Source organism: Pholis gunnellus, assembly GCF_910591455.1.
Source record: "Pholis gunnellus genome assembly, chromosome: 13".
NCBI classification, from domain to species: domain Eukaryota; kingdom Metazoa; phylum Chordata; class Actinopteri; order Perciformes; family Pholidae; genus Pholis; species Pholis gunnellus.
In genome coordinates, this window is record NC_136540.1 from 8,954,880 (window position 1) to 8,970,643 (window position 15,764).

General features: G+C 42.7%; 1 protein-coding gene across 1 annotated transcript; it reads right to left on the reverse strand.

Annotated features, from left to right (window-relative positions):
• Nucleotides 1-8,325: 8,325 nt before the first annotated feature.
• On the reverse strand, nucleotides 8,326-15,437 carry fhdc3 (FH2 domain containing 3; the record flags this gene model as incomplete). The annotated part of the gene is made up of 11 exons (XM_079171058.1): nucleotides 8,326-9,625; nucleotides 9,850-10,014; nucleotides 10,144-10,261; nucleotides 10,443-10,513; nucleotides 10,639-10,752; nucleotides 10,893-10,963; nucleotides 11,094-11,194; nucleotides 11,873-11,958; nucleotides 13,431-13,533; nucleotides 14,594-14,655; nucleotides 14,994-15,437. 11 exons carry the CDS (start codon nucleotides 15,435-15,437, stop codon nucleotides 8,537-8,539), a joined length of 2,424 nt encoding a protein of 807 aa, XP_079027184.1. The 3' UTR covers nucleotides 8,326-8,536.
• Nucleotides 15,438-15,764: the final 327 nt, after the last annotated feature.

Consider the following 15,764-nt stretch of genomic DNA (forward strand, 5'->3'; position numbering starts at 1 on the left):
CATAAATGTAGACATCGGCGTGACTTTGCAGAGTGGAGGAGGAATTATGTAGCTGTTACCCATGGCAACAAAATCATCCTTAGAGCTGATTAAGTCTGCAAGGAGGACGAAGAGAGGAGCACACCTTCTCACTCACACACACACACTCACACACACACACCGTTGTGACAACTGACAACTGTCAAGAGTTTATTACTGCTGGTGTCACATAATTTGTCACGGTTCTAGATGCCACCGTAAAGTTGTCTCTTATCTCTCCCTTGTGTGTGTGTGTGTGTGTGTGTGTGTGCACACAAAACTGTCTCCACATCTCTACTTGTATCGATTGCTACACTGGTTGTTTTGGACTTCAGCATGTGCATCAAGTGAGCTGATAATGCAAGCACAGCGACTACATCACCACCTATGGCTGTTATGACACAAATGGGGCAGAAAATCCAGTAGTTGCAGTATTGGCGGCCATTCAGTTAGTCATTCAGTGCGTGGTGAAGTTTACATCTCTCTCCTCGCTCGTGACTCTCACCCCTCCCATGCAGCTTCTACTGACATTCCTCTCATACCAGCTGGACATTCCATTCTCCGTTTTCCCCCCACAGCGACAAGAAGTGCCCCTGGATCACTATTTCAACCTTTCTTAAAAGTAGTCATGTTGGAGTCAACTCCTGATGACCTTGGTGTCCAGTCTTGTCGGGAGTGGTATTCAAATCATCATCAAATCATAATGCTTGGCGACAAAGTAAGGTTCGGCGCACAACTCCATCAACTGTATCTTTAGATGACAGCACGGGACCAAAGATGAGGTTTAAACCTCCTGAAACCAATCGATTCTTGATACTATCCACGGAGTTCTGAAAGGTTTGGCTGGGACTGACAGGTTGTAGGAATTGCATTGTGTGGAATAGCATTGTCCATGATATGAAGTGAATTATACGAAGTTGCACGAAACAATTTGTTTCATTGATTCAATGAAACAAGCTCTCGCCCCAGTTTTTTCATGCTCAAAGCAAGCAGTAAAAACTTTTTGAAAACATGCAGCATCGAGCCAACAATAATTACTTTGAGTGTCCCCCCCAGTTTACATTTAGATCAGAATATCCCCCGAACCACATTCCCAGCACAAATAACTGCAGCCTGTCTCGCCAATCATTTGTAATCCCAGTCAGGTCCGCCTCACAGAGGGTATCTCACATACGCAGACATATTCTCAGGTTATGCTGCACAGCACAAACCCATCATAGGCCAGCAAATGGCCTGCGGCATTGGCTTGCATACAGACAACACTGGGTGTATGCGTCCACCAGTGGGAGGGAGGGGAAACAGGAGACAGGCATGGAGTGGAGAGCGGGAGACGTGAGAGGAGGAAAAGGCTCGCACCCTCTGCCAAGGGGAGAAGGGTGCGAGATGGAAATAGTGGAGGGTGAAGGAATGAGCGCTGGCACACAGTCAGGATGGCACAAAAGAGCGAGTGGCAGAGAGAGAGAGAGAGATTACTTACAGCGGGTTCGTGACGGATGAAGGAGAGGTACAAGGAAGTTTCAGCACCCTCTCCTCCAAAGGGAGCGATATCCTTCCACAAAACCCAACATTGCCCAAAAAGGAACTTCACACAGAGAGTCTACTGAGGGAGGCAGGAACAAGGGCGTATGTGTGTGTATGAGTGTGATCAAGAACTGGCTTTAACGCATGTATGTGTGTGCTAGCGGGAGGGAAAACGACTGAGGGAGAGAGAGAGAGAGAGAGAGAGAGAGAGAGAGAGAGAGAGAGAGAGAGAGAGAGAGAGAGAGAGAGAGAGAGAGAGAGACAGACTCTTGGGAGGCAAGAGATACAGAGAGATTGTATGAGCTGACTGGCTGGAGTAGAAATGGGAGGGGGTTGGATTGACCAATAGTGTAGGAGATGAGCAGAGTGAAGGAGAGATAGCAACAAAGAGATGGAGCATCATTTTTTTGTATTGCTGTCCTCACTCTCCTTTAACTCTCCTGACTCTCTTTCTCTCGCTCTCTCTTTCTCTCTCTCTTTTTGATTATGTGTAAAGAGATTAAAGTCCAAAATATCAAAACAGAAGATTGGTGATGCTTGATAAGTGTAAATGGGAGTCAGTCAGTGTTATAAACAGGAAAGGCAAACCAAGTCTATCACCCTTCCTTATTTCCCTCGCGCACACAGAGTGCAGGTGGAGGGGAGCGGATCAGAGGAAAGGGAGGTAAATGACTGAATCCTGTTGTGAACGCAAACAATTGAAGGCTGTGCTTGTGAAGATGAAGGTGGAGCTCAGCTTAAAAGGGAGATGCAACGGCTAATGGAGGGCTCAGGTTCTTCTCAAGGACAACCGACCATGTTGTAAAGTTTGTGTCTATCATTCAGAGCGTGGGACAGTGGAGAAAACACAGTGGTAAAGAGAGGATGTAACAGTCAAGTGTATGGACAGGAAAATTGTGTGTGTGAGAGTGTGTGTGTGTGTGTGTGTGTGTGTGTGGACAGCATGAGCACCGTCCTCCTTGCAAGTGTGTTTATGTGCATGCGCAAGGGGGTGGGGACCAGACCATCTTTTACTGCGGGAGCACCATGTTGCTATGGAGACTGCATCCAGTGCAGCAGAACACGCAGATGGCTTCTCTCTCTCCCTCTCTCTCTCTCTCTCTCTCTCTCTCTCTCTCTCTCTCTCTCTCTCTCTCTCTCTCCCACTGTCTCCCACTCTCTCCCCCTCTATCGCTCTCTCCCTGTCCCTGAAACAGTCCAGTTAGCCTCTCATCCCTGGCCAGCAAATCATAAAACCTGGTCTCTGTGCAGGTTTTGAAAACCCTCAAGTTACAGACAAGCTTTCGACTCAGCACACAGACATCAATGAAGGGAACAGGCCAAATACTGCTAGAGGATTATTTACCCAAAAAATATCATCTAATATATTTAAATGTGTATGTATATAGCACAGTAACTGCGTAGTAATATATCAATTAGATAAACAGCCACTTCTTTGTTGAAAGGCACATTCCGCTATTGGTGTGAAGATCAATCATCACATGCTTCTTCATTGTGATGTAATGTGTACATGGTCTGCATTTGAAAGTGGATTGTGTGGACAATAGTAAAATGTGACGACTGGAGCAGAAAAGGGGATGTAAAGGTGATGTGTGGTGAAATCAATATCTGTAAAGGGTTCTCCTGTTGACCATTTTCCACAGCATACCGTTCTCAGATTAACTGTCAAACTTCCAGGAAGACATTACTTTTAGTCGATGCCAGGATATTATGAAAATAAAAAAACGTTTTAAAAATGTCTTTCAAACATTGTTCTATGATCTATAGACATAACTGTCTATTGTGTGGAAGCCCTACATCAGCACTTTCAACTGGTCTCTACTGTATATAATTAAATAAAGTGATGTTACTATAAATAAAACATGCTCAGTGAACAATGAAAAGACAGACAGACTGATAGACTCCAGCTGAAAGGACTCCATCATAGTGACCATTAAGCTCAGTGATTTAACAACAGCAGGAGCTGAGAGTTAGATGCATGTCATTGCATTCAAGGTGGCCAGAAATGTAAAACTGGGAAGAACAATAGTCTTGCATTAAAAAGGTTTTAGTGTACTTGAGAAAGTATGTTTGCATATGCCGATCGTGACACTGAATGAATAGAAAACAGTGTGGATCTGGAAGGTGGGTTAGTATTAAAAATATCTTCATGCTCAAAAACAACACTTTAAGAGTAAGTTAAAATGGTTTACCATTATTCTACCACTCAAATATAGTGATAGTTACGGTAGACTTTCTTTTCCCCAAATCACCGCTCAAAAATCCTTTATTAGCTGTACGAGAGCGGACTTTCAGCGAAGTGGTGGATCATGTCTTAGGTGGATTCTAAAATCCAGCGAAACCCTTGTGAATGTGGTCAGATGGGTATTAGTTGTGGGAGAGCAGCCTGAGAATCAGGCGGTAATGGAGTTTAGGCTGCTGCAGCAGTGATGTGTGTGGGGGAGGCTGTATAAACTGGATGTTTCCATACAGCAAGAACAAGAATTGTGGCTCGTTTAAAATGTGCCTGATCGATCTTCTGCCTTAGTATAGATGCTGATTACACACCGATTGCGGTCGCAAACTCAATATCAACTGCAGCACACATTTTCACTGTAATTGTCTTAAACCTGGTTAAAACCCCTTGGACCCGAGCGAGCCCCATTTGGGGTTTACAAGATTTTTAAACTATCTATGCCAAAATGATGCCAAACAGCTCTGTTAGGATAGATTGTACAATATGAGTGACAAATAAAGTGAAATATATAATTATAAAGTATATAAAATGAGAATTTTGCATGTTTTTGTTTAGATAAACACCTATAATTGGGGTTTGCTTCACTTTATTTACACCAAATCTTTTTGTGAGGTACTTGCACCCTTTGTGCTATGAATTGGGAATGTTTTTAGGCTAGCCAGGGCCTCATTTAATGAATTACAGTGCTTTTTCTTCAGACGAACTTGGGAATTTTCCCTGTTTGCTGTGTTTGCTGTGTTCAGCTACTATAAACCAGTAACATATACACAATATTTACTCATCTCATCAAATCTCACAATCGTTAGTGTTATTCAAGCATCAACATTTTTAAAATAGACCTTGTAGTTACAGAATTGTAGTCTCTTTTGTATGGGTTACAATTTTCGAGAAAAGGCCTAAAAAAGGCTTAGGGTCCAAAAGGCTACACCTGGTCTTTCTTGTGTTGTCCAACTACAAAACAAATGCACACAGACAGGCACACATGTCTTCTTGCTTAGTCAAGCTCCTATGACCTTTAATAATTAACTTAAGCAAACCAACCACCGATGACAAACCACAAACAGTCTGAGCCCCAATTTAGTGGCTTCTTGCAAACGAGGAAGTCACATGCAGACTGAGCCCCATGCTTTAATCCCTCTTTCCAGATTACCTACTAAATATTTTGATTGAGAAAAAGGAAATTTGGCTTTGGTGTGATACAAAAAAAGCAGAGATATTAAACAATTGGATGGAAAAGACATACATATTAGCATCACCACCTTGGCTACGATGTGACATTTACCCAGCTAATCAATTTGCTGTGCGCCGCTCCAACTCCCTGACATTTAAACCCATCTCATCAGAGCGGACGTAAAACAGCATGCATCCCAATCAGAGCGACTTCAGCTGGGGCAGGAAGGACATTAATATCAGCACTGAGCAACCCTATTTAAGGTGACTGATGAACATGATTACTTTTATTGATGACAACAAACCCCTCTGGGAGAACTAAAGAATATTGTAAGTTATGAAAGGCACTCGGTTTCAGCTTGATGATGTTATCTTTGTATATCAGCAGTGTCAAACTACAGACAATATCAAATATGGGCCAAAAGTAGACACAGATTGTACATCTTTTGCGTGTAGCCTACTTACCCGTTACTTCACTTCCAACTATTATTTTGTGGAGGACCTTCGTGGCTCTGTGCTGGATGAACTGCATGTGGAAGTACCGAATCAGAAACAAACATACCTTTGTTGAATTGCACCATCTAGTGTCTGACTGGAGACAACATTGTCGAAAGCAATTTAAAATGTTACTGGATGGAACTTTAGGGACACCATGCAAATATATAAGTGCGCTACTTAGGTAAAGTTGGAAAGATATTCAAAGATTCGGACTTCCCGGTTCAATAAATCGTTAGCGAAACGTTGTAAAAATATAAACGATACCTCTCTGTAACCGTAGTGAGGTAGACAACAAGTTACAACGTTTATTTAATCAAAACGGGCCGTTTATCGGGCTCCTCCGAGCTGGACAAACGGCATTGGTCTCATTGAGCGGCCGGCTGAGAGACGAGTGCGCAGGGACCGTCTACAAAGTGCAATGCGGAAAATACAAACTACAACAATATTCAATAACTTCAATGCCATGCAATGTAATGTAACCAAAATCACTTCATACATCAATGGGCCTCTCCTTGTTATACTACAACTGTTATTTTGATAACATATGCGTTTGATTAATTTTGGTGAATCTTTATTGGAAAATCTTATCAATAAATTCACTAGTGTAGTGTGACCAACAGCTGTTTAACCACCAGGGGTTGCTTTGGGTTGTAGCTACTACAGCAGTAATTATTGAGAAATCTGCTTTTGTACACTGCAGAGGATTTGTTATTGGAAATAATATTCAATAACTGTGATCTCACCTTTTGCCCTTCTTTTACCTGAAAATCAAGACGCACATTCAATGAAGCCATGCATAAAAGACAACAAAAATAATACTTAGGGTCCGAAAAGATCTAAGTAAAAATGTATAATTGTACTTTACAAAGTATCCAATATGCACAGCGATTGGTGTCTGTAGCTTACGATGGAACATTTTGCACAGAAACAAAGGAGTGGATAGAAATAGATTCCACGACATCCAGATGAACATTTATTCCCTTATAGGAATTTGTCGCGCTGCGTGTTCACGCCACATCGGGGTCATAAATGCTTGTTTTTGGGATTGGTCTGTGCAAATACATTAAACTCAGAGACGCAGAAAGTGTTCTCTAATTATTCAAAAATAAATTCAAATCAGGTTTTGAAATCCATGAAAGATGTAGTCGCCTCTTTTTCAAGGCTGAACATGAACACCTTTTAGCACAAAACAGTTCAACATTAAATAGAGTGAGGACTGTCACCTACAACCCCAAAAAAATGTGATTCTTTAAAATGCAATTCTGGAAACATCTCAGGGCCTCACGCATGGATTCGTCCTGGTTTTCCTTTTCAACCTCAAATCTGATTACACTTGTAAACAGTCTAACGCCCGTGGCTGCTATGGTGGATTAAGTTTGCACACCGTGTGATGTTCCGTCACGTTTCCAAAGAGCGAGACACTTTGCTTCAGAGATTAACGCTTTAGGCTTACACAGAATAAAAACAAAAATATTTCACCTAGAGCAATGCTTTTACCTGGCAACATACCTCATAGCTGATCCGTTATTAAGCATTCTTGAAACGAAACGTGTTCTGCAACCTTTTTTCGGTCCAGCTGCCAGTTCCCACAGTGAAAAAACATCCAGGACTGTGAGTAAACAGGCTTTTCCTTTCATCGGCAAGTCCTGTTGAGCTTAGTTTATGCTCTTGTGCATTTCCCTTTTAGGGTTTCTCTGTCTTTAAGATGTTGGCATTCCTTTCTCACATGCTCTTATCTTAAATGCTTCTTCACAATATAACTTGCAGGTCTCCCTCCCTCTCCGACTTGGTGCTAGTTTCACCCCCACCTCACCTCCTTTCTCTTCATGACCGTTTCTCATCTTTTCACTGCAACACACACACACACACACAAAGGTCACTTCCAAGTCGTCAGGAGTTGACTCACATGAGATGGTTCTTATGGCACTCAGCATTTTATCACAAAGGCCCGATTGTTCTCTGGCCCTCTCCTTTTACACCAATCGCTGCTGACGAAGTACTCGGCTCCAACTACCAGACTGTTATCTCTGCATGTGTACAAGGCCATGCTTTGAGCTTTTGTTTAGATCCCCAACCTTGGAAAAGGAGCTTACATGATTATATAGCAAAGAGAAAATACTTAACTCCTATTGTCCAACTCCTAAAAAAGAAAAAAAAAAAAGCCCATATATTCCCTGCGTCATTCTATTCATTGTGCCCCTTGATTTGAAAAGCTAGGCGACTGACAATGTCCCCACTGAGTTCTTGCCAATGGGTGGGATGGATGTGGGAGGACAACAGATCAGTCAGAAAGGAGCCTGTACTGAGCAGTTTGTTCAAGAGAGTATTATTACACCGAGCGCTCAAATGAAATGGCTGTAAACAAACCGGTTACCCGAGTAACACAGCTGAATGTCTCTTTTTGTCCAACATCTCAGCTGAGCAGAGAGACCCGGGTGGCACAGTGGTGGCACGACACATCATCTGGATACCAGAGTGGGTTCACCAGCTGCAATGTTTCCTATTTAGATTTTTTTCTTGTCAGTTGTGACGACAGCATCAGGGAGGAGTTAAGACATAGAAATGGTCTAAATGTCCAATCTGGTTGCTTTCGTGTTTGGGGTTGTCTCAGTGTTCATATCCTACAAGTTATAAGGCTCCCTCTGCTACCTGAACAACCGCCTGCCCGCCCGACTGACTGAGAGAAGAAATAATAGATGAAGTGAAAGGCAAGCACTGGAAACTGAGCAGGCCTCACTAAGCACCAGTAAGACTTTCAAGGATTTAATGAAAAGGGTGGAAGAGGAGACATTTTAACCTAACAATCAGTAAATAATAAATACTGTTCAGTGCATAATCCATATACAAGTCAAATTAAAAAAGGTAGAATGAATGAACCCTTTATTGTGCACAAAATGACAAAAATTAAGATTTTTGAATGTGGTTTGACTCACAAAATCAAAACCTTCACAGTTCAAAGCAAGTCCTCAATTGCCTTGGGTCCACTGAAGGGTAAATCCATAACAATAAAAAAAGACAAACACATTTAACTTTATGTGAAACACACAAAAAAGGCAAAGCTTGGCCTTCGTCTCTAAATAAAAATCGAAGTGTTCATGTATTAGATCCTTTGAAGCGTTCTTCTACATCAACAGGCTTACTTCTGCTTCCAATGTGTCTGAAGAAGGATATGAACCCAGAGGTGCTTCCTTGATCCTCTACATGATTCCCCGCCTTCCTACCAAGCAATGATCTCCTGACTACTGCTGCTTCTTCTTCTTCTCTCACGTTTTCTGTCCTTGATCCAGAGGAGTGTGATGACCTTTGAGACATGCTTCTCTGGAACAAGCCTCCCAGCCGGAAACCAGATCCTGGAGATCGCCTGGCTTCATCCATGGAAACGGACCTGAGGATTGGACCGTTGGACACAGTACTCTGAATGGCGCACTCAGGAAGAGATGTAGAACCCCCAGATGTAGAATCCTCATTTTCCTGATTGGAGGAATTGGGGAGGTAATTACCTTCACCACTCTCCCAGACTCCATCATCAAGGTCATCTCCACCTGAAGCTGAGGATAGTCTGCATTGGTGCGATTGTCTGTCTTGGTGGGAGTCGTTTCTTTGAGTGCAAGTAAAAGGACTCACGATAGTCCATGGGGAGCCCAAACCCCCATTGTCGGAAAAGAAGAAGTCTCTGGTTCTAGGCCGAGGGGTACTTGGGGTAGCTGGTGTGTCTCTTGCTCTCTCCGACTGACGAGGAGTGCCCGAAACTCTGTCCCCATCGAGGCTGCTTGCGCTGTTTTGGTAGCGAAGCACCTTCCGAGTTATCTCGCGCATCTTTTGAGCTTCTTCTTTGCTTTTTAGTTCTGCCATGATCCTGTCGTCCTTCTGCAATTTGGGTTGTTTTTTCTCAGGTCTCTCTTGTCTAGTGCGTGGCGCAGCCTCAGTTTTTGCTACAGATCGAGCACTCGGCGAGCTGGACTCAGACGGGGATCCTTCGATTGTGGGCAGTATGTTCTTCCTGCATCTGACTAATCCCTCTGGAACGTTAGAGAGAAAGCTGTGTAAGGCCGAATCCAAGCACACGGAGTCCCGATCACGCTCAAGTCCCGGGCAAGACACTGTGGAGCGGCGTTTGGCTGCAATTTGCACACTCTCCTTCTGCTTGCGCCTCTGCTCCGCTGCCTCTCGCTCTCGGTTCTCCTACAGGGAGAATACATTCAAGTAAAATAGAAACACAGTGCAAACTAATGACATAAGGGGACAGGAGGACAGCGCTTGCAAGCATTAAAAGTACTCAACATTAAATCATCATACGTTTCTTTAAAGGTGGCCCTTAAATACAAAGCAACAGCATCATTTTCCCCTGTGATGCGGTTTATTCCATTGCACATTGAAGTGTTATTGTAAATTCTTGAGATTCTTACCTGTACAGCTGTGTCAAACCGCTTGCAAAACGAATGAAAGATGGAGCAGCACTCCTCCAGTTTGAAGGTTGCTGGGTCTTCACAGAAGTACTCAGCGACAGCATTGTTCAGAGCCTTCAGCTCCTGAAGAGAGGTCTCCAAATCGGCCAGCTTGGCCTCAGCCCTCTGAGGACAGAAACCATAAAAAGAGATGAAGAAGAGGAATCTAGATTGTAGACTGACTGAAGTGTTCACACGCTCAGTGTGGGCTTTTTCCTATACATTTTGGTATGCGACAACAAGCGGAAACTTTACCAGGAAAAATGTCTCCATTTGTTGTACGAGGCCAGGCTGTCTGCTGCAGTACAACTTCACTTCCTTGACTTTCTTGACTTCCCTCTCGAAGTCTGCGATGACCTCCTCTTTGCAAATTCTGTGTTAGCACGCGACATTCATACATTGACAGAACGTATTCCAAGTAATACAATAATGTGCAAACTACCAAACCAGATGCAATATCAGATTGAATCAGACAACATCTGAAGCCACTGTTGGTGAACAAACCATGCTCAGTTAAATCACCAAATAGATGTCAGTATACTAATGATAGCTACCTGGATCCCTTCCCAATGTGTTCAAGCTGCGTGTGAAACGTCAGCAACTCGGCATCGATGTCCACTGCTTGCTGTGGGTGGAAGACAAAGGCGATATAGAGCAACAGTGAGTTTTAGGACAAAGCATGATAACAGACTTTTTCATAATTTCACAGATACTTTTTTGTCATCTGTCCATCCCAGGGCTCCTCCTCACCTTGGCAACATAGTGCATGAGGTTCATGCCAGGCTTGTTGGCCTTGGTGTCTGCCAGCTTGAGCAGAGAAGTCATCCTGAAGCCAATTGCATGGGCACTGGCACTGTAACCACCCTGAATAATACATTATATGAATGGGGTATTCATCAGTATAATAAATGCTGAGTAAAAAGCCCAAAGGGCAGCTTAAATGCACCCGATAGAATGCATCAAATCATTAGAAATATACAGAATTCTAAAAGAAAAATACCAACAGCGTTCATGTAATTCCCGGCTTTTAATACCAGTCGAATGACCGAGTGGAGGTCATCACAGTCCAACAGCTCTAAGGGGAGAGAAGAAAAAGAGATGGAGACAAAGAGCCATAATAAAAACCTCAAATAAGAACTGGTGGTGTAAAACACAATCCCGGTTAAGATTATTAGCAGCTTTAGTGGACGTGTGTGAAATGTTACCATTAGCTGCTTTGGTCATGACAGCAAAAGAGTTCTTCACGTCCTCCATCAGAGGAAAGAATTCCTCCCTCAGCACCATTGTTTTCAGGCGTTCCTCATAGCTGAAGGCAAGACACATTAATAAAAATAACAAAATGACTGCATCATTAGTTTCATTAGCTGTTATTTAGGGGATAGTTTGGGTGTTTTTAAGTGGGGCTGAATGGAGCGCTTATCCATAGTCAATGGAGACGACCGTCGGCACACCCCACCTCGGAGACGCAATGTACTGCTGTGGACGGGGTTAGCAGCAAAACATATTTTAGCCACCTAAAAGAATGGCCCACTAAAAATATATATATTTGCCGTGACACTTCCTTCCGACGGGGAACTGAAGCCATAATCGCTGCACTCGCCAAAGTCACCAGACTCAGATACAGCGGCTTCACCTCACCGTCGGAAACAGCTGTCTCTCAGCTAAAAATATTCTAAATACAGCATTCATGTGTAAGGATATTGATTTCTTTTTTTGGTGGGCCTTTCTTTTAGCTGGTTAAAATACATTCTGCCGTGGCCCCATCCACAGCAGTGATGCATTGCTGGTACTCATGTATGTTTCACCAAGCATGTTGGCTGGTGTGCAGACAGCCATCTTTTATAAGGAATATGCTGACTATGGATAAGTACAACCCAACCTTAAAAGACCAGAATTATCCCTTTAAGCCAAGAGATATCTGTAAGAGGCCACATTTCCTAATTGAAGAACAAATCGCCATAAATATGAGCACAGGAAAACTAACCCCGGCACTTTGACCAGCTGCACCATGAACTGGTCAGCCTCAGGTAACACGGAGAGGTTCCCACTGAATGACAGCAGCTGCTTCACCTGTACATACACACAAGTTGGATTCAACAAACATAGATGATATAGAGAGAGAGATAGAGATATATATATATATATATATTTTACAAGATCGAACTGGTAACAGGTAACATGATTGACTAATATGAAGCATTTGCAGTCATGGAAATCCATATAAAAATGATTGCAAACTGATTTTTCATAATGAAGGTGAATTATGAACTTTAGGTCACTATAAAGCAATGAATCATCTGTCGATTCATGTCTGTGTCTGTCCTTCATATTTCCCGAGAGACCAGAGTGTCCAGCATGTCGTCTGCAGCGGACAGACAGCAGCTCATTGACTGCATTTAACGACCACCGAACTCTTCTTCTCTTCCCTGGAGTCAACACGAGCATGTGTTACCCGACATGCGTGTGTTCTTCCCTGCGAGCAAGACTGTATTTTCCTGGTGTACGAGTTGATATGAACCTATAACACTAATAACGTTAGTGCCAGCAAAATATCTCTGCTAATTAAATCTATGCTCTACTTTATAACCGTAGTGGTTATGTCAAAGCAAGCTGCTATAATACACCTAAATTACTTCCACTGAGTGTATTTCACCCATGTTTCTGACCACAAGTAACCAAGTCTTGGGTATGGTTTTGATTGAGTTAGTGATTTAGGGGACCCAGGAAAAAAAGAAATGTTCACCCTCTCTCTAACTGTGAATGTTAGTATTGGTAGAAGAAGTACTCAAAACCTTTTTTCTACTATTAACTTCTAATGATATAACTAGTAATACCGCACAGTGAAAGTCCTGCATTAACTTCAAATGAAGAGTGAAAGATAGAAGTTATGATTATAACATAATGGACTTAAATTCACTTCACATCTCCTTTAAATTCTAATGCTATGCTGGATGGTAAAAGTAATGAATCATATTTCAATTATTATATTTTGTGAGTAAAATCTGAATCTGCAATGTAACCGGTAACATTGTTCTGTCATGTAAATGTAGCACTAAAATGTTTTCCTCTTAAGAATAAGTACACAATTAATAACATACAGTTGAGTTGCATTTTTTTTCAAGTGCTTTAGGGGCCCTAAGTTATTACAATGCGTTGGAATAATAACATTATTGAATGCTTTTCATACCTAAACATCATAATAAACCTGTAGCTGTTTGGGGCCCTTTTAGTTGGGGCCCCAGGCGCAGGTCGCTCACCTTGCTTTAACGGTAAAGTCTGCCTCCGGAGTTTTTTCCCCCCGTGAACCAGAGTGTACTTTTTAATGCGAACAGCCGCAACTTGGGTGCGTGATGCAACTAATTCATAGCAGGTGTATTGCTCAGGGCGCAAGGAAGCGCAGTGTTGAGTAGGAGGTAGGAAGGTGTTTGTATGAGAGGTTATCAAGAAAGCTGCAGGTAGCAACACGCAAATGTTCATGTCTTATTTTATGCATATAGGATTGAATTGGAACGATGAGAAGCGACGAGTGGAGCTGCTGTTACCTCACTTTCTTCTGGCAGTAGTTTACAAAGCTCTTTTAGCTTTCCGGTCCCAAATCTCAGCCAGTTGCCTTTACAAATGTCCTGCACCATTTCTGTCACCGGCCTGTAGAGGGAGACAAAAGATAACAACAATAAAAAGGCCCGCCATAATCAACGGGACTTATCCAACACGATTAGTCACGCTAATCAAACAATTTACAGAAAATTAAAAACCAGCTTGAGTCGGGTTATCCATCACATTTCTCTAGTTGCTGCAGCGTGACATTGCTGTTGCACACCACGAGCCCTCTTTACATTCAAACAAGTTAATAACTGATATTTTTTTAATGTCCTGCAAATGCCCTCTAACAGCATCATCAGATGCCTTTTCGTCACCACCACACGGAAGCAGAGGGAATTTGACTACCTTAAAAGCTAAAGCTCATTCCAGTACTTAGCTGTTGACACACATCTGGTGTGCATTTGGTATTCAAAGTGACAACTTAGTGAACCTTGTACTGAGAGCGACATCACGATGACGAGGTTCACACACAGAAGCTGGATCCAGTACAGAAGAGACTACATAAACTGTTTATGTGTTAGGACAAAAATCTAACTTTACTACAACAAGTCTGTTGCCTATCACCGCCCTGATTGCCCCAATGAGCGCAGCTGGCCATGTTAGTCGATAAGTAGGGACTCAACTACACGGAAATAATTAAACATGCAGCTACATAACACTGGTTATCCAACATGGCTGCTGGGTGTATCCCCCCCCCCCCTCTCCCTTCTGCTCAGCCTCACCCACTGGGTCAGGACTGTGTTTTCCTATCATTTAAGTATTAATACAAGAAGTGAGGCATAATTGTTCTCCATGTTGACACTGAACACTCTCAAGTGATGTTTAAAAAGGCATTTCCCTATATTTGAATATGGTCCGCTGAGATAAAGAGCCTGCTGGTTGGGTAATGATTAGCGCAGTAGAAGTGACTAGCGTGTTAAGAGACACTTTCCTGAGTACGTCTGACATGAGAGCAACCTGCTCCGACCACTGCTTACTGCAGTTCTTCCACTTGAAGTCCCTTTGGTTCGAGTTGTGTTTGCATTTTGTGGGTTAATTCGCTAAATCATCAGTCTTAAAAGAGACATCACTCTCTTCAAGATTGAAATTTGGCAATCCTTACCTCTTGAAATGTCTCAGGAAGATCCCAATATTCATACTCTTTTTAGAGTCAAGGATAGTGACCTAAAGATAAAAGGAAAAACAAAAGAAATATGTATTTATTATCCTCTGTTCAACCATATTCAGATGAGAAGACACATCTATACTCAACATTATATTTCACATATTTGAGGAAGCAAAACAACATTTCTTTACTTTAGCACTTCCTCATTGATGCCATGATTAGTGTGGAACTTTGAAAAAGCAGTTCCTATTTGTGTGTTCATCACTTCCCTACTTTGTGCATTCTGCGTGAATTTCCGTGCCCATAAAAAAAACGTAGGAAGGTCTGCATCAATTACTGTAAATCAAATGTCAAACATCATTTCAAATATGGCCTGAGTGCAAACCTAGCTCTTCACCTGAGGCTCCTTTTGAAAGAGGTCCATGCCATCAAAGGTCATGATCTTCAAGTTGGGCAGCGAGGCCCGTTTGTCGACATGACTGAACAACTCCTCCATGCTCGGGATGTCCAGCACCAGATCCCTCTGAGGCCGTTTAGACGTCCAGACATTCAATTTGCCCAGGACACGCTGGCTGGGGAGGGTGTCCCAGTTCAGCTTTTTCATGGAACGCCGGTGGCCGTTACGAGAGCTAAAAGGAGGGGGAGGAAGGGGTGGAGGGGGAGGAGGAGGAGGAGGAGGAGGTGGTGGTGGTGGTGCAGCAGCGGTAACACACATGGGGGGAGGCGCAGGAGAAGATGACTGCAGATCTGAATCTTCCTGAGCATCCGGTAAAAGAGGAGGAGAGTCTTGGGAGGAACAGTTGGGAGGAGAGGCAGATTTTAAAATCAGCACTCCCTCCATCTGTAAGTCCGAGATGGTGGAAGGAGGAAGTATCCTGCTGTTAGTCACTCAGATCTGTGGAGATACAGGAATATAAATGCAGAAGAGTGCAGTGTTTTAGACGAAACAGAGGATTAGTTTGGAACATAAAACTATGTATCAACAACATATCATACAGATTATTTTCCTGCTCTAGATCTGAAACTGATACTTTGCTGAAAGGTTGCCCAAAGCCTATATCATTTTAGCAAAATTCTTAGTTCTTGATAAAAAAATATGAAATATTGAATCAAAGAGAAGCCTTCAGATGTGTTTATTTATTACCTGTGAAATGGTTATAGGCTATCC